Source organism: Artemia sp. Qi Xiang Cuo, chromosome 19 (assembly GCF_049724085.1).
Source record: "Artemia sp. Qi Xiang Cuo chromosome 19, ASM4972408v1, whole genome shotgun sequence".
Taxonomy (NCBI): Eukaryota; Metazoa; Arthropoda; class Branchiopoda; order Anostraca; family Artemiidae; genus Artemia; species Artemia sp. Qi Xiang Cuo.
The window spans coordinates 18283111-18302894 of NC_142812.1; the positions used below are offsets into that span (position 1 = coordinate 18283111).

Genomic DNA, 19784 nt, shown 5'->3' on the forward strand with positions numbered 1-19784 from the left:
TTCAATGACGGTGAGCCAAAATAAAAGCTGCATTAACTAAAAAACGATCAGAAATTAAATAAAAAAAACAAGTTTTTTAAACTGACAGTAAGGAGCGACATTAAAACTTAAAACGAACAGAAATTATTCCTTATATGAAATGGGCTGTCCACTCCTCAACGCCTCTCTCTTTACTCTAAATTTTTACTCTGTCTAAAAAATTTATTTTTAAAAACAATAAAAAACTTTAGCGTAAAGAGCGAGGCGTTGAGGAGTGGACAGCCCCTTTCATATACGGAATAATTTCTGTTCGTTTTAAGTTTTAATGTCGCTCCTTACTTTCAGTTTAAAAAACTTGTTTTTTTATTTAATTCAATACAAAACCAGCTGCTAACCTCATTTCCTACCTTAACCGCAGCAGTGTTATTCTCGTACATAGCACTAATCACTTTAATGTATTTGTCTGGTATACCATACAAGGATAAAACCGTTACTAAAGCTCTTCTATCAACAGAATCGAAATCTTGCTCAAAATCTATAAAACTGAGGACCAAAGGTGTTTGAAAACTCAGGCACTTCTCAATTATTAGACTAAGAGTGAAAATTTGGTCGACACATCCTCTACCTTTTCTAAAACCGCACTGCTCTTCTCTTAAAACTTTGTCTGCGGCATCTCTCAGTCTAAAGAGTTTCATATTACTAAGTAATTTGCTACCTACAGAGACCAGACTAATTCCTCGATAATTACCACCCTCTGTTTTATCACCTTTCTTATAAAGTGGCATAATTAAGGTTTTCCTGAAATCGTTAGATACTTCCCCTTTTCAAAAAATCATATTCATAATCTTCAATAACTTATATCTAACCTCAGAGCCACCATATTTAAGAAACTCATTCACCACCCTATAAGCACCTGGAGCCTTATTATTCTTTAATCCTTTTAGTACTGTTGCTAATTCTTCCTCACAAAACAAATCTTCCTTCACATCCAAGGTATCACAAACTTTTTCATTTTCCTCTATATTTTTTCCTGCAACTCTATCTCGGTTAAGCAAGTTCTCAAAATGTTCGGCCCATGTCTCTTTTGTTTTTTCCTTATCGCTAATTGCGACCCCATTCCTATCTTTAACTGGGACAAGCCCGGATTGACTACTCCCTCTCAATTTGTTAACGTGCCAGTACAATATTTTACTATTATGCCGTCTAGCTGCATCTTCCAGATCCTCGGCAATTTTATCCATGGCCTCCACTTCACAGCTCCTTAGTTCATATTTTAATGCTTTCTCCACTTTCTTTACATTTCTTTTGTTTTCATACGATCTATCACTCAGATAATTCTTGTACAAGTCATTTCTTCTTTCTATTAAACATAAAGCTTTTTCACTAGTATGCTTAGCTGCAGTTTTAGCTTTCTTCCCTAATACACCTTCTGCAACTTCAAAAATTATTTTTCTAAAATTATTACAACGATCTTCCACATTATCAAATTTTAAACTCTCAGGTTTAGTATTCAACTGTTCCTGGAAAGTTTCTCTCAAATTCTCATCCTGGATTCTAACAACATCATAACTTCCCGGGAGGTAGTTACCCTTCCGATATTTCAGCTTTAAATTAACCCTAGACACTACTAGATGGTGATGTTTACTTTTAAAATCAATAACAACACTGCTATTTACCCTAGTATTTTGTATTGATCCGGCCAGTCTTCGGTTTACTATAACATAATTACTAAGATTAGCTGTCTTACCATCATGTGAATACCTTCTTAACTCATGAACAGTTTCATAGCCAAGTACCGTATTGGTTAAAACTGGATTGTTATTCCTACAAAATTGCAAAAGTCTGTATCTATTACTGTTTTCTTTTCCAACACCAAGTTTGCCTAGGCTGGGATACCATCTATCCCTATTTCTACAATCCTGGGCGTTAAAATCTCCCAGTAATAACATCATACTTCTACCTGGGACCCTCTCTATTTGCTCCTGTAACTGTAAGTAAAATTCATCTGAGTCACTAGTATCTCCCTCAGTCGGTTCTACAGGGGCGTATACTACTATAACTGATACCCTGAACTTTCTAGTCATAAAACGAGCAATTATTATTCTATTATTAACACCTTCTCAACCTTAACAGGACCTAGCAGCGTCCTTATGAGCCCTACTCTCTGTCTATGTACCCCATCCTTCGTGCCTGAGTAAACAAATTCTATATCACCTAATTTCATGCTTCCTACCCCTGGGATATAAGTTTCTGAAACTCCTAATAAATCCAGTTCGAATCGTCTGAATTCGTCAGTCAAAATGTCGATACGATAGTCATTTTTTAATGTCGTAACATTCCAAGTTCTAATTTTCATGTTCTTTAAATCATTGAAATTATTTTCGCCGCAGGAAAAGCAATGATCCCGGATACCAGTGCAGGACGGGGATTACATATCTTCTCAATAATATCAACTGCCTAAATTGGAAATCAAAGACCAAGTGTGGCAGAGATTAAAAACCTATACCATCATTATTGCTAGTATCATTTATATTCAAAATATTGGATGAGACTTTAAAGAAAAATTTATGTTATCCAGTCTTCTAGCTTGTAAACTATTTATTAAAGGTATATTTCAGTTTCTACCACATTTTTCCAAGGACTTTAAAATTGAATATTTTATATTGGCACGGAAATATAGAAGAGGTAACATACCATTGCCCATATTGATACTTGGTTCCAATTTCAGAGGGTGGCAATCAGGTTCAAATTTTGGAAATACATCTGCAGAAAAACTCATCTCTTGGAAAACTTCTTCTTTAGGTAATAAAAATGGATTGGTACTTTCAAACTGAGTTTTACCGTCATTTGGTAGTGTGTCTTCAAGTTCTAAAGAAAATTTAAAGCCAATTTACATAAAGAACTTGGAAAAATGATTTAGTGATGGATCAAAAGGTTCAAAAGAAAATTCTTCGTTTAAAAAAAATCTCAGTTCTTTGATTTAATCGCAAATAAAATGTTCGAAAAAAAAATTTCTAGCAAGATTGGTTGATTATCTTTTCTTTCGTCATCATAGCGCTGCTCATACGATCGAAAATTGAAAGGGCTAGTGCCCTTTATAATAGCCGAAAGTGATTGGAGGGCAACTAACCTCCCTCCCACGCCCACCCTTTTACCAAATACATCCCAACAAAATTATGACATAGCCATTTTGATCAGCGTGGTTGGAAGGTCTAGAAATTATTTATTTGAGGATGACAACCTCCCTACAACCCTCAGGGCAAGGGTTTTAAGTTATACCCCGGGGTCATATAAGTTTTATATAGAAAGGGTGATCTTTTGATCTTAGGAAGGGGCACATTTGATTGCTAATCAGAAGTTTTAGTGCCCTTTTTGAGATTCCGAGTGATGGGAGGGTAGATATGCCCTTCCCCCACACCTCCCAGTTTCCCAAAATGCATCTGATAGAAATTTTGAGATGACCATTTGTTTTTGTAAAAACTTCAAAAAGAGCTCCTCGTGCGATTGGAAATTGAAAGAGCTAGTGAATTTTAAAAATTCGAAACTGAATGGAGGGCAACTAACCCCTCCTCCCACTCCAATCATTTCCCAAACCAAAGATATTGTATGTCTTCGGCTTGTGGTTGTTACTAGTTATTGGAGTGGTAAGGTACGGGTCACTTATTGGTGCAGAAATGGTGCTACACCGCTAACTAGAGGGGGAAGCCCCCGGCAGTGCCAAATTTTATAGTGGGATGCCCGCGCTTACCCCAACGGTTCTGTAAATATCGGGTATGTCAGTACCCAATTTAAAATGCACCCTGCCTTAGGGTACGATAACGTGATCAAACGGTCAAAGGGGCCACTTTAAGGACGGTAACCCAGGGTACCCGCCCTGGGTTACCGCTAATATTCTTAACTATCTCCTTGGACTCTTCCTTGGATAAAAAGTCAAAATCATATAGTATAAAAAGGCTAATTTTATTCAGACCCGCATGTAACAGAACTGAAAATTCATACTTCTAATTTTACCCCAGATCGCTCAACCGCTTGACTGCTGTGGGAGGTATGTGGATTTTTCCAGCCAATCCAAATGCTTACCACCTGCTGCCTTACTTCAAATGAATCGGCCTTGTGCCCCTACTTTCACCCCCCCACCCGACAATTTGGACCAAACTTGTTCTCTGAAAGTAGCTTTTTAGCTATGGTGAATCATCCCTAACTGCGCAATTAAAGCCTCGTGGTTTGTTTAACAAACTACGCAGTTATCACTCTTTACACTTAAAGAGCATCTTTAAGTGTATCAAATGCATTTTGCTCAATTTTCGTCCATTTTACGGAGCTTACGGCACCCTTTCTTGTTAACTCTGTCAAAGGTATAACAATCATTGCAAAATTTAGTATGAATTTTTGGTAATACCCTGCCAACCCCTAAAATGACCGACGTTTTTCTTTGTATTCGGGACTGCTGCGTTTTTAATTTTCTCTATTTTTTCCCTGAATGGGGTTATGATACCGTTTCCTATTCTTTGTCCCAGGTATTCTGTCTGTGACTGTACCACTTTACATTTTTCTACATTCAAAGTTAGTCCTGATCTCCTCAGCCTGGTTAACACTTGTTCCATATGGGTTAGATGTTATTGAACGAGCTCGAAAATACTATAATGTCATCCAAATAGGCTCTTGTATATGGTACGAAATTCAAGATACAATCTACTAGTCTTTGAAATGTTGCTGGTGCCCCTTTTAGTCCAAATGGCATATACCTAAATTGGTATAACCCAAAAGGCGTAATAAAAGCAGTTTTAGCTGAATCATCTGGGTGCATTTTTGCTTGTCAATATTCCCTTCTCAAGTCTAAAATTGATATAAATTTTGTGGAACCTACTGACTCTAGAGTTTCATCCCTTCTTGGTATTGGATACGCGTCTGATTCGGAAATATTGTTCAGTTTTCAATAGTCTACGCAAAATCGGATGGAGCCATCCTTCTTTGGGACCTACCCTAGTATAGGCCAGCGTATCATAGGCAGCACAATTGTGCTACATAAGTAAAGGGCAATGTGGGCACAATATATATATATATATATATATATATATATATATATATATATATATATATATATATATATATATATATATATATATATATATATATATATATATATATATATATATATATATATATATATATACCTTAAATCACAGCTTGAAGCAAATTTAAGGATTTTCCATCCTTGTAATGCTCCGTGATGACATCTAATGGGTTTTTTTTTTTTTTTTTGTAGTGATTCGCTTGCTACATTCGGGTTGTAGACTCAGCAGCTTCCCAGTTGTAGAGGAACTCCTGCTGTTGCCAATCTTCGTCAAGTCTTCGCTTGAAGGCAATCGTCGAGTCTGCAGACACCGTATCTTCAGAGAGCTGATTCCACAAGTTGGTTATTCGTTGGCTGAAGAAATGGCTTCTCTCTCGGATAGAAGAGTGCTTCTTGAAAATTTTCATTGAATGTCCTCTTGTCACAAGGAGTTCTGGGGGAGCAAAGAGACCAGGAAGAGTATTTTTTGAAGTAACTTTGTGGGTTAGAATCATGTCGCCTCGCTACCTCCGGTATGTGAGAGTAGGGAGCTTCAGATGACGCAAACGCTCTCCGTATGGCACTTGTTTGAGGCCATCAACCATCTTAGTTGCTCTTATATGTACTTTTTCTAGTATTTCCCTGTCCTTCTTAAAATAGGGGGACGCCAGGGACATTCCAATCTCAAGGCGTGGACGAACCAGTGCCTTGTAGAGCTTCTTAAATACATTAGGACGCCGGCTAGAGATAGTTCTTTTAATAAGTCGAAGGGATTGGAAGACAGAAGAAGATACAGATTTTGCATGGGTACTGAAACTCAGCCGATGATCAACAATTACCCCAAGATCTCTTTCTTCAGTAACTGCAGAGAGGGGGTTACCTTGGAGATGGTACTGCTGATGTGGATTATGTTTGCCAAAATGAAGGACATGACATTTTCCAGCATTAAAGGAGAGGAGACATTTATCAGCCCAGCTTCCAAGAATATCAAGGTCCGTTTGTATAGATTGGAGATCAGATGGTATAGCAGCTTTGCCAACAAGTTTTGAGTCATCAGCACAAAGTGTGAGGAGCTTCGAGAGAAGGTTTGGTGCATCATTAATATAAAAATTGAAGAGACTCGGCCCAAGGATTGTCCCCTGGGGGACGCCAATTAACACAGTTATGGATAACGATAAATGAGAAACACCTAGAGAATCATAGACCCTGACGGCTTTTGTTCTTTCTGATAGGAAACTCTGTATCCACTGCACAGTAACACCATCAACAGCTGCTGCCTTCAGTTTGGCGATCAGGAATTCATGACATACCCTATCGAAAGCTTTTGAGAGGTCCATGAGCAGCATATCAACAGGAAATCCTTGATCCAGCAGTGATGTTACATACTCGTATGTCTGTATTAGGTTAGTGTCCACGGATCTACCAGCTCTGAAGCCATGTTGAGAAGGAGTTAGTATGTTGTTAGTTTCAAAGTGCCGAATGAGTAATTTTCAGCACAATCCTTGGGGCCTTTTTTTGTGGATTGGCGTGACATATGACGTTTTCCAACCTGTAGGTAGCTCTCCGTTTTTTAGGGACAGCTGAAAGAGTCTGCACAGAGGAGAAGCGAGGACATTTCTACACTCTTGAAGAAGCCCTGGGTGTAACCCGTCAGGTCCTTTGGACTTGTTAACGTCGAGTTTATCGAGGCTAGATGAGACCATTTCTTCAGTAATTAACAGGCTAGGCATTGGGGTAGATACAGAATGTGATGGTGCTGCAGGGATGGTTGGACAAGACCGGGTGGTGAAAGCAGAGGCAAACTGGACATTTAGTAAATTAGCTTTATCTATCGGCGACGAGTGCGTTACCCCGCTATGTTTGAGGTCAGGAATGGTGTGACGGTTAGGACATTTAGCAGAAACATGCCTCCAGAAGGATTTGGGGTTTGCCTTGATATCAGTGGCAAGCTTCTACTTATATTCAGACTTCTGTTTCCTAACTGAGTCCGAGACGAGATTCTGAGCCTTCGCATACCTTAGCCAATTTTCCTGTGTTTTTTTCTTTTTGTACCTTTTCCAAGCTCTGGCTTTCCTATTGATAGTCCATATATATATATATATATATATATATATATATATATATATATATATATATTTTGGGGGGAAGGGTTTAGACTTTAGACCAGGATACTTCGAAACCAAAGATATTGTATATCATCCAATTAAACATATCCCATCCCTTTCCCCAAACACATTCAATCAAAATTTTGAGATAGCCATTTCGTTGCTATCTTAAAAAGTTTTTGAGGTGTTTTTTTTTTAAGTTTCTGCACCAACAATTAAAAATTGTTGAAAAACTTTCCCCTAAATACAAATAGCAACCCATACTATGGATTCTTATAGAAAAAAACTAAACATATATAAAATATTATTTTTTCCATGAAAAAGACTATGTCAATTAATTCCCCGTGTGCTTGCTTGGCAATTTCATGGTATTTATGCAGTATACCATGACATTTATCTGAAACAAACTAGGGCATTTATCTGAAACAAACTAGAACCAACGGTCCCTACCCTAGTATAGGCCAGCGTATCATAGGCAGTACAATTGCGCTGCCTAAGTAAAGGACAATGTGGGCACAATATATATATATATATATATATATATATATATATATATATATATTGGGGGGGGGGGGAAGGGTTTAGACCAGGATACTTCGAAACCAAAGATATTGTATGTCATCCAATTAAACATATCCTATCCCTTTCCCCAAACACATCCAATCAAAATTTTGAGATAGCCATTTTGTTGCTATCTTAAAAAGTTTTTGAGATATTTTTTTTAAGTTTCTGCGCCAACAATTAAAAATTGTTGAAAAACTTTCCCCTACACACAAATAGCAACCCATACTATGGATTCTTATAGAAAAAACTAAAAAGATATAGAATATTATTTTTTCCATGAAAAAGACTATGTCAATAAAACACAAAGAGAAATTAATTTAAAAAAATTTTCAACATAACAAGCTTTTTAAAGAAAAGTAAAGAGCTTCATTAAGCCAAGAAAGAAAAAAATATAGTCAAATAATCTTCCAACCGTAAAACTACCACAAATCACTATCAATAAAAAAAAACAACTCAAAACAAACAGAAATTACAATAAATAGACGAGTCAAAATCAAAAAGAGTAAAAATTAACATGAGTAGGGCTGATAATCCTCATACCTTCTATCTTATTTCGCCAAGGATTTGAAAATTCAATATTTTATCTGGGCACGGAAATATAGAAAAAGACACTAAAAAACATTCCACCGTCCATATTAATATTTGGCTCTGAATTATGAGGACGAAAATCTGGTTCAAGCTACAACAAAACAACCTCAGTAAGTAAGTAAAACTCATAATGAAAATAAATTACAATAAATAACCAAGTCAAACTCAAAAAAGGGAGAAGCAAAAATAAATAGACAAGGCGATTCAAACGCGAACCTAATCTTCAAGGGCGATCAGGCGTCTCCCAATTTCTTTTCAAGGGATAACTCCCTAGTGCCACAAAGAAATAAAACGCAAGAACCCGCTAGGCAGAAAACAGTGCGTTTTCAGCCTGTCCAACAATCTAACTATGAAAATAGCCATGCAATAATAAGATGCTATATTTGCAATCGACCTGGGCACCTCGCGAGGGAGTTCTGCTATGACCTCAATACCACAACAAGAATTGCTGTCGACAGTAAGCAAAATTATGGCAACCATTGGTTCGGGAGAACAAATTTTAGTGCTGGTGTTGCGCTAGGCTATAACCAGGGAAGATTGCGCCAATCAGTACCTTACAACGCATACCAGCCAAATTTGTACAATCTCCCCCCCAATAGACAAATTAATTACCGATTTGAAAACCCAAATACTCGCCAAAGCCAATATAATGCGAGAATGCTATATAGAAATCACGAAAATTTTCCGACGGGAAATGAAAATTTTTCAAGCCAACGATATTGGCAGTCAGCGCCAGCTGCCGCCACTGACGCAAGAAATCCAAACTATCGTAATAATATCGGGCAAAATCGAAAAACAAATGTAAATCAATTAGATATGCCTACGGAATTTCACGTCTCTGAATCTCTACTACAGACACCGACGTATGAAACAAATCCACAGGGAAATGTTTTAGGCCCCTCAAAAATATAAATTGGACCCAGAGGGCGTCCAGAATATTTTATAGGTCCAAAACAATAGTAGTACCGTCTTGTAGTGATAGTAATAATAAGTTACCTATTTTTAATGACTTTTGTGTGGCAAATATTTACTTTAAGGCTTTGATTGGCTCTGGTGCTACTGCGAACATTATAAACTCATGCGTATTTGATATGTTGCCTCCCCATATTAGACAACAAAGAAATTTTAATAATCCCAATCTAACTAGCGTGACAGGGCATAAATTGGATGCAAGAGGTTCAATTCGCCAACACGTAAAAAGGAACAATAGGATCTTTTCGACAAAAATTTTATAATATGCGATAATTTTCCGTATGAGGCAATAATAGGCGCAAATTTTTTAAGGTCTAATACAGTATTATTAGACGTAGCGAACGAAAAGCTTGTCTACCCGGCTAAGATAGGGGAAGAAATTTCTACCTTAAGAAATTGTAACAGAGGTTACGAAGACAACGTAACAGTAAATAAAATTTCTGGTGGTATAATGTCGCAATATTTTGAACCTCATGTCTCGCAAAAAGGACATGGCATAGCTAGAAACTTGTCCAATTATTCTGAGAGACATTGCAGAGATGAAGTAAATTTAAAAAATAAGGGTATTGAATCTGCGAAAATAAAAATAGGAGATATGCGACAGTACAGGTCAAACGAAATCAAGAAAATAGTGGAATTATGGAAAAACATAGTAAAACCCAGCTTGACACCGCAAGATGCCGCAATGGCGCAGCATAGCGCCAGTATGAATCTAATAAAAAATGAAAATAAAAAAAAATATTACGGATTCACGATAAAGAAAACAAAAGTCCCTCCCTAAACGATGCGAAAAATTCAAATAACACAGAGGATTGAACCAGTGGTTAGCAAGTCCAACATATGGTTTGTAACTCCGTCAAATGAAATTCCTGAAAATTTGCTATGCGAGGAACAGATTATATATTACAACAAAGGAGAAGGTTTTATTTGGGTAACTAATAACCACGAAAATAATACAATTACAATAACTAAAGGGACGTGTTTAGTTCAAATCCAAGTTTTATCGGAGAATGATTTAAATAGATGGGAAAATTCTAAAACAAACTGAGTTAACGGCATTAAAACCTCTAATAACAAATATCCTCTAACTAAATCGCAATTTTTAAACAAATTTAATATGGATCATATTACGGACATGGAACTTAAGAAAAAATTGCGCGAATTATTATGGAATTTTAAAGATATTTTTTCCGCATCTGAAGATGACATCGGACTGATACCATTTTATGAACATTAAATTTTAACGACTGGTAATCCTGTAGCGAAACAGTCATATCTTGTGCCGTATAAGCACAAAGAGTGGTTAAAAAATAAAATTCATGAATTAGAAAAAAATGAAATTAAACGCCCCAGCATAAGTTCGTATTCTGGACCAGTGATCTTGGTACAAAAAAAGAATGGTGATCTTAGACTTGTAGTAGACTATAGAGCCCTTAACAAACAAGTAGTTAGTGAAAAATTTCCTCTACCAAGAATAGATGAAATTCTTGACGCAATTTCAAGCAAAAACAAAATTTTTACTTCTTTGGATCTCACCCAAGGCTGCCACCAAGTGAAAATAGCCGAAAAAGATGCCCATAAAACTGCATTTTCAACAGCTGAATGTGGTTCATATGATTTCTTAAGAGTACCTTTTGGACTTAAAACAAGTTCAAGCGCGCTATGTAGACCCCTATTACACCTGTTAAGAGGATTAAAGAATATCATTCATTTTGTTGATGATGTCATATGCGTGGGAGAAAACACTGAACAACACTTAGAAACATTAGCTAAGGTGTTCGAGAAGTTCAGACAGGGCAATTTAAAATGCCGGCCTGAGAAAGTAAATTTATTTCAACCTAAAATAAATTTTTAGGAGTAGTAGTAACACAAGGAGAGATATCCCCAGACCCTGATAAAATAAAAGGTGATGAAAACCTCAAACCCCCTAGAACCACGAAAGAATTAAGGGGAATTTTAGGTTTTACTGGCTACTTTAGACAATTCGTGCGCAATTACGCCCAAATTGCGAAACCCCTCACGGAATTAACTAAAGGAAACTCCCAAAATCTTACCTGGTCCCAGGAAGCTCAAACTTCCCTAGACCGTCTCAAAAAGGCACTCACTTCTGAACCAATATTATCACTTCCTGATTTCGAAAACGAACAATTTGTAGTCACAACCGATGCTAGTTCAAAAGGCACTGGGGTTATTCTTTCGCAAATAATTCCCATAGGAAACCCTGATCCTTTACAAGGACCTTCTAATCAAAAAAAAGAAAAGTTATATGCTATTCGAGTAGAACCTTATCAAAGGGCGAAAGTAGTTATTCCGCCACAAACTTAGAATTATTTTCTATAATCCACCACTTCGACAAATTTAGACACCAAACGATCTTTAGAAAGTTGAAGCTCTGACGCGACCATAAAAGTTTGCTTCATCTGCACTCATTTAAAAACCCTGCGACAATCCTATACAGAATGATAGGGAAAATTAAGGATCTTGATAATGAAGTTGAATATTTAAAGGGTAAACAAAACGTAAGTTGTATCTTTTTGAGTAGATACCCAGAAAATATTCCGTCGGAAGCTGAGGAAAATGAAGTTAACTCTATCAATGCTAAGAGCAAACATGAATGTAAGAAAAACAAAGTCAAAGACACAGTAAAAGAAAATAAGGTTAACCATTGTCCCCTGTCTTTAGAAAATATAAAAAGAAAACAAAAAAAGGACGAAATGTATTCAGCACTTATCAATTAATTTGTGAATGACGATGCGTTACCGGATAAATTCAAAACTCCTAGAAAAGAAATAGATAATTTTAACTATGATCTTGATGAGGAAATACTATGTAGAATCGTGACTGCTGCGACAAATAGAAACCAAACCTCCATAATACCTGTGTTACCACAAAACTTAATAATACTTGCGTTGGAATATTTTCATTCAGATACAGGTGGATACTTAGGAGTAACGAAAACTTTCCATAAATTAAGACAATTTTTTTACGTGCCGTCGGCAATAACAAAACTTAAAAGAATTTGTAGGTAAATGCCAATCATATAACTTAAGAAAAATCCCCCAAGCTTATCCTAATGCTCCAATGGGAAGGGTCCCGGTAGCTAAGTACCCCTTCGATATTATCTCATTTGACTTATACGGAACCAGCGGAGGCTTGCCTGTTTCCAACAGAGGCCATACCTGTATTCTTTCAGTTATAGATCACTTTTCTGGATTTACTTCTGCAAAAGCATTGAAAAATCAAGGTGCTTACGCCACCAGTAAGGTGTTAGCGAAATTATTTTTACAATTTGGCGTTCCCAATAAAGTTTTAAGTGAGAACGGAAGCAATTTTGTTTCAAAGGTAACAAAAGATTTAATGAGTTTTCTTAACATAGAGAAAATGGTGACATCTGCGTATCACCCACAAGCTAATGGTAAAATATAAAATAGGCATAAAATATTTTCGAATATATTAAGCATTTATACAAAAGACAAAAGGAATGATTGGAATCAATTCTTTCCTTATTTAACTAACGCAATCAACACTGCTTATTCAGAAACAACCAAAGACAATCCATTTTATTTACTTTTCGGTCGTGATTTTAGAATCCCGTATGATGAGATTATTGAATCTCGGCAGTATTACAATAACTCGGAGGATTACAAACAAGAATTTATAAATAGGATGAGGAAAAATTATAAAATAGTTAGGCAAGAGTTGAAAAAATGTAAAATAAACCAAGTGCCAAGCAATTCAAACAAAGACGAAGTAGACTAAAATTTAAAGGTAGGAGACCGTGTCTATCTTGGCAACAAGGCGAAACCGAGAAGCAAAAAACTTTTCAACAGGAGTCCTGGGTAATACGCAATAATCAGTAGCTACAATAATGAATATATTTTTAAAATGGTGAACTCTTATAGCGGAAGAACTTACAAGGCACATGTTAGCCGAATAAAAAGAGCCACATTTCCGGAAAGATGGGTACCGCGTCCCTCCTCTACTGATTCGTCAGATGCAGAAAATGAGCCCCCTAGATCAAGATGGCAGAGCTAAAACCCTTTAATTTCAAGCAAGACTATTTCGAGGATGAGAGCGATGAGAAAAATTTTGAAGAATTTTTAGCTATGAAATTTTTTTTCAAATAAAAGAAAATCTCTACTACCAGAGAAAGTAGAAACGCCAAAAGATTCAAAAAGTTCATCATCAGATAGCGCGGGAGAATTGGATTATACAAGCTAAAATTATACGATTATACGAGCTAAAACCCTTTAATTTCAAGCAAGACTATTTCGAGGATGAGAGCGATGAGAAAAATTTTGAAGAATTTTTAGCTATGAAAAATTTTTTCAAATAAAAGAAAATATCTACTACCAGAGAAAGTAGAAACGCCAAAAGATTCAAAAAGTTCATCATCAGATAGCGCGGGAGAATTGGATTATACAATATCTCCAAAAACCCAATTTTTCCCCGATAGAATTTCAACTCCATGTCCCCCCAAAAGATTTCCAGGCAAAATGTTTTCCTTTGAAACTCAAATAGAAAGGCCCCTATCCTTGCTGGGAGACCTGATCTGAGTGGTAGAAACCCCCGGCATTGCTCCAAAGAAGACTCCTTCCTAGGATTTAAACAGAACGAACATGTGGGAGGCTCTTGATTTAATAAATTTTTCCATAAAAACAAATCAAAGAACATTACCCGAAAAAAACAATCCTGAGGATAACCAACAAAGCTAACACCATGATACAACTGTGTCCAAGGTCAAGCCTAAACAGTGGACTTCATGGAGGGAAACCATAGTGCAAAAAAATGCCCCATTCCCCTGAAGACATGGCATTCAAACAGTGGAGGAACCCCGCAAAAACTCTTGATTCCTCCCAAAGCTCTCAAGAATCTTTCAAATCTCCTGAGTTGAAAACTCAAGGCGAGGACTTAGAGAATAAACCTTCTACTTCCAGAGGAGCAGAAATTTACGAAGGAAGGGGAGGTGATACCTCAAAAACGCGAGGTGCAACCTCTAAAAGTTCTAATGCGGAATCATCGGAAACCAGTTCCGAAGATTCTGACGGCGAATCAGACCATATAGTAGTTCAAGAAACAGGGAAACCAAGACCGTCTTCTATAGCCACTAACACGAAGTAGAAAAAATTAAAAGGTGAAGAATTTGTGAAAAAAACAATACAAAAAGCTTTATAGGGATTCACTAGAAAACCGAAAAAGAAAAAACGAGAAGAAGTTAAGGTGAAAGTAACGACACAATCGGGTAGAACGATTAAAAAACCCGATAGATGGAATTACACTTAATCAGTATAGGATTAAAAGATTTTAATGGATAAGTGTCATAAATGAATAATAATTAAAAAAAAAACAACTTTTAGCTCACAAGTAAAAATCATACAATTATAAAAATGCTGTAGAAAAATTTTGTTCAGCGTATATCATGGCTTCGCATGAATCAAAACCGTCTGCTACCGTCCGTTCAACATATATCAGTTCCCGAAAACAAATTCTAATTAAAAAGTCACATTGTATATAATTAATTCGTATAATTTTCTTTAATATAAAAAGTCTACCCGTACCATTGCAGCACGATGTACCCAGTCCAACTGAAAGAAGCCGCGATAGGAATTACTAAGCGAGAAATATTCATACACCTTAGAAATTTTCTGTTCCAAGAGAAACTGTTGGAACTATGTCTTGTTATAATAATACAGAAAGAATAGACCCAAGTTACAAAACAGAATTACTGTTACAAAATGTGGGTACGATAACCGTAAAACAAGGGTGTCGACTCGTAACCAAAGAGTCAACTGTCCGAACGCCGTTAATTACCACGAGCACAAAGATAATAAGTCCCAAGATAACCAACTTCAAGGCAATTAACCTGTCGTACACTATTCACAATATAGAAAACAAGGAAATGAAAGCCTCGATATGGTCCAAAATAGAAAAGAATAAAGGGACAAAAAGGCTTACAAAAATAAGAGAAGCGTTAGAGTTCCCAGATTCCCCTATTTACAAATGAAGACCAGAGATTAACGAGTGTGGAAATAGATACGGATTATTCTCAACCATTTTCTGGTGGAACATACAATTGGCCTTTTGTTTCATATTTGTAACTTCCCTGACCATAAGACCCCTATTGACTTTTAATTACGGAAAAATCCCGAGACTAAGAAGACAAAAACCAAAAGACGAAGACGGGCAAATAGATTAAATGCAGATGTTTAACCCGGAACCCCATGAGAACGTCTAAGCCAAGAAAAAGGGAAGACATTAGAAAACGAGTGGGTATAGAGGTCTACACTCGTCCTTGCTATGTCTTTATCCCTCATTGTAAGGTTGTTTGCGTACAACCGTGTGGTTATGACGCTGCAACATGCGTTTCTTAAACAGCACGGACGTGCGTGAACAATGCAGGCATGAAATATGTTATAAAATTATACCTCAAACTTAATAATGTAGAATATCTTATGTTTGAAGGATTGTTTTTAATTTAAGGGAAAATTAAATATGTATTGAAGAATTAAATAAGCCTTTTATCGTTGCTTCCTTTCTCAAAACAAATTTTAAGACATCTTTATTTCAGATTCCCAAATGGGAATTGTACGTGTACAAAACCAACATGATAATAATGTCGTTTTATGTAGTAATATCAGTGTATTTTTATATTATCTTGTAGGGTAATCTTCACCCCAAAATGCACCTACTTGTATTATTTATTATATATTATGACTATTTGTTTTAAAGAACGTGTGATTCTGCCTCGTTGTTTTTATTACAGGAAGTGGATTGACGTATTGGAAATCGATTATTACAATGCGTAGTCCAGCGCAGATACAACCTAGTAGCATCTATTTTCATCATACCTCAACCAACGAAGAGTACTCACCATAGACTCCTGCCAATTTTCATCCCAGCTTCGTCTACGAAAACAACAGTTACTTTATGATCGCTGTTTCCTCGACCATGAACCATATTACGTATCAGGTAACATTATATTTGAATCTCAGTATCCAGTGCATTATCGAACTATATAATCACATAAATTCTGAGAACCCCATCGACCAGTACAAGATATAAGTACATAAATATCGCCTTTGATAATCATTATGGACCCATATACCATATGACCGTATAGTTATGAAATTTGATGACCCAAAAAACTCTTTATGTATCACAGACTCACGCGTCGAATCCCTTTCGACCATCTCTCGGAATCCATCCTATCCCCTCTGTGTGGAAAGCTCATAACTCTGTTATCCCATGAATGTTACGAGATAATTTCTGAAAAATGGACCTGGAAACCAACCATTGAATTGCAGAAACCAAAATTAATCTCAGTGAACAACCCCTCAGTGACAATATACCCCTCCCAAAAGTTAAAGACAATATGATGAAGGAGTCACTATAGTTTGATGTCGACCTCTTCCAAATCCAAACTTCAATTCCCCCGTGATTTAACTGAGGACTCACCGCAAAGGTTAATAGACGCAAGCCATGAGCTAACAATTTTATAAGAGACACAAATGAACAATTTTATACGAGAATACATTCTCTATGTGCCTCAAAATATCCCAAAAATGACATTCTGAGAAGAAAATAAACGCCCTCCCAGTGTTCGACCCCTTAATGATAAGGCACCCTATGAACTGTCAAAAAGCAGGTGAGAATGAACCCTGATAGCACATTCCCACACCTGTAGTTGGAAGCATCATTTCCCAATTGACAATTAGAGAAAGCTCGTCGTGTGAACACAATCATGCTCGAACTGTTCCATGAAGAAACTATATTGTGAGTGCTTTAAAAAATTTTGCCAAGACAAAAGAAGTGAAGGACCATAATTTACAACAGAAAATTGAGTACGCTAAAAAGACATGAATGGTGATGAAATAGATGTGAATTTACATATGTTACTTCTTAATAACTTTGATAACTCAAAAATTCCAATATCCTATCATTAATATTACGATAGCAAACATCCCCAGTGAAAGTGTTTCAATGTTACCAGTGAACATGGTAAACCCAATATTGTGTGTTTTAAATCATTCTTGTATGTAGTGTTAGATGTCCAGATAGAGTTAGATGAAGCGTTGTCGAGCTATTCATTTAATGTAGCGTAGATAGAAAGCAGTGTGCCCTATAGACAGCAAAAAAAAAAAATCTTATATAAAGGTAGAATAGCCCCAACCTATGTTGGAAATGTAAAAGTAATCAGTGTTAGATGTAGAAAAAAAATATTTAGTATAGTAGCTAGGCTAGAACCATGAATAATCTTAGTCCAGTAGATGAATTTAAGATAGGGACGTAGAATAAAATAAGAAAAAAGTAATAAAGAAAATTTTGGGCACCCCTGATTAAGCCAAAATAAAAATATGAAATAATACAATGTCAATCAAAATTATGTAGAATAAATTGTTAATAAATAGCGAACACTTCAAAAGCCCAAACGCAAGCAAATCCTAATGACGAGACGTCATTAAATAATGGGAAGGGTAATATGTACCGTGAGGAAAATGCAATATATTTAAAATACAAAGAATAAAGTTCCTTCTTTCTAAAGATAATTCCGACTTCCTCTAATTAAGTTAAATATAGTTTTAAAAAAAACTCCTTAATCAGCAAAGAGAAAAATTGCAGCTTAGCCTCAGACAAAGAACGGCGCTATCCAGCTTTGGATTTCGCTAAGATAGTGGACAATAAAAAAGATGCTACACACACAATGTTTCTCAGGAAGTTTAAATTATAAGAGCCGTGTGAACGTTTGGATCATCAGAAATATTTAAGACTGATTATTGGACGGAGGGTTTGGCCCGCCTCAGGACTTGGGCCAATTGTGAGTCATCAATTAGAGCGCAGGACAAAAAAACTGCGTTTGATAGTGGGGTAAAAGTGCTTTTTGAAAGTATTCGTAAATCAGATTCAGGATCATTTAGAGCAGAATTATGCTGGCATACAGGCATTGCGATTCAAATTATTATGCAGTCATTGTAGAGACTTGGTTATTATTTTTTGCCGTCAATTGAAGCGAGCATTGCTGTACACCTAAATATGTAAGTCATAATAATATTATTATCTTTCTATTTGCGTTTATTATATTTTATATGTCTGTATCTAGTCGCACGACAGGTAGCTAGTTTGCATACTTCCAAGGTCACACTCCCCAGGAATCTAATTTCTACATACTATAACAGGTAATTGATTTCGATATAACCCAAGTGAAGGAGGTTATGTTCATATAATTGCATATTTTATTTTTCTCTCAATGATTAAGGGTGGCGTGGTCATAAATTTACTTTACTCCCCATTGCTGTGGCGCGATCATAAACTTAATTTTCTCATTATTTTTATAGCTTGCCTAGTCTTTTAAGTAGCCCAAGAAAAATCCTATCCCAGAAGAACTGGTGCGATCGGTACACCGCTTTAAATCATAATATTACACACGGCACAGTTCTCGGCGCTATAGGTGGCGCTATCGGAGAACTTATAAGGTATAAGTTCACAGCTTCAAGGTACAATTTTAGACTCAACCCGGTCAATCTTCATTATCGCAATTGTCTCAGTCCTTTCTTTTATTGCTACAAATTTCTTTTATCGCTACAGTATCATAGGCAGCACAATTGCGCTGCCTAAGTAAAGGGCAATGTGGGCAAAATGTATGTAGATACTATATATATATATATATATATATATATATATATATATATATATATATATATATATATATATATATATATATATATATATATATATATATATATATATATATATATATATATATATATATATATATATATATATATATATATATATATATATATATATATATATATATATATATATATATATATATATATATATATATATATATATATATATATATATATATATATATATATATATATATATATATATATATATATATATATATATATATATATATATATATATATATATATATATATAATTGGGGAGGGGGCTTAGACCAGGACACTTTGAAACCAAAGATATTGTATGTCTTCAGCTTGTGGTTGTTACTAGTATAAGCCAGCGTATCATAGGCAGCACAATTGCGCTGCCTAAGTAAAGCAATGTGGCAATGTGCCCACACACATCCAATCAAACATATCCCATCCCTTTCCCCAAACACGTTCAATCAAAATTTTGAGATAGCCATTTTGTTGCTATCTTAAAAAGTTTTGAGATGTTTTTTTTTAAGTTTCTGCACCAACAATTAAAAATTGTAGAAAAAGTTTTCCCTACATACAAATAGCAACCCAAACTATGGATTCTTAAAGAAAAAAAATAAAAAGATAGTAAAATATTATTTTTTCCATGAAAAAGACTATGTCAATAAAAAACAAAGAGAAGTTAATTTAAAACAAAATTTCAACATAACAAGCTTTTTAAAGAAAAATAAAGGGCTACATATAAGCCAAGATAGAACAAAATATAGTCAAACAATCTTCAAAGCACAAAACTACCACAAATCACTATCAATAAAAAATAAATCTCAAAACGAACAGAAATTACAATAAATAGCC

General features: G+C 35.7%; 1 protein-coding gene across 6 annotated transcripts in view; it reads right to left on the reverse strand.

Moving 5' to 3' along the window:
* The window catches only part of LOC148940568 (uncharacterized), a 41475-nt gene that overhangs the window by 16037 nt on the left and 5654 nt on the right, over positions 1-19784 (reverse strand). For 5 of the 6 annotated variants that reach the window (XM_089105417.1, XM_089105414.1, XM_089105415.1 and 2 more), the window contains one exon: positions 2674-2847. The exons of the other annotated variant lie outside the window; for it this stretch is intronic. In XM_089105417.1, coding sequence (XP_088961543.1) covers positions 2674-2847 — 174 coding nt within the window. The remainder of the gene's footprint in view (positions 1-2673; positions 2848-19784) is intronic. 6 annotated transcript variants of the gene reach the window in all.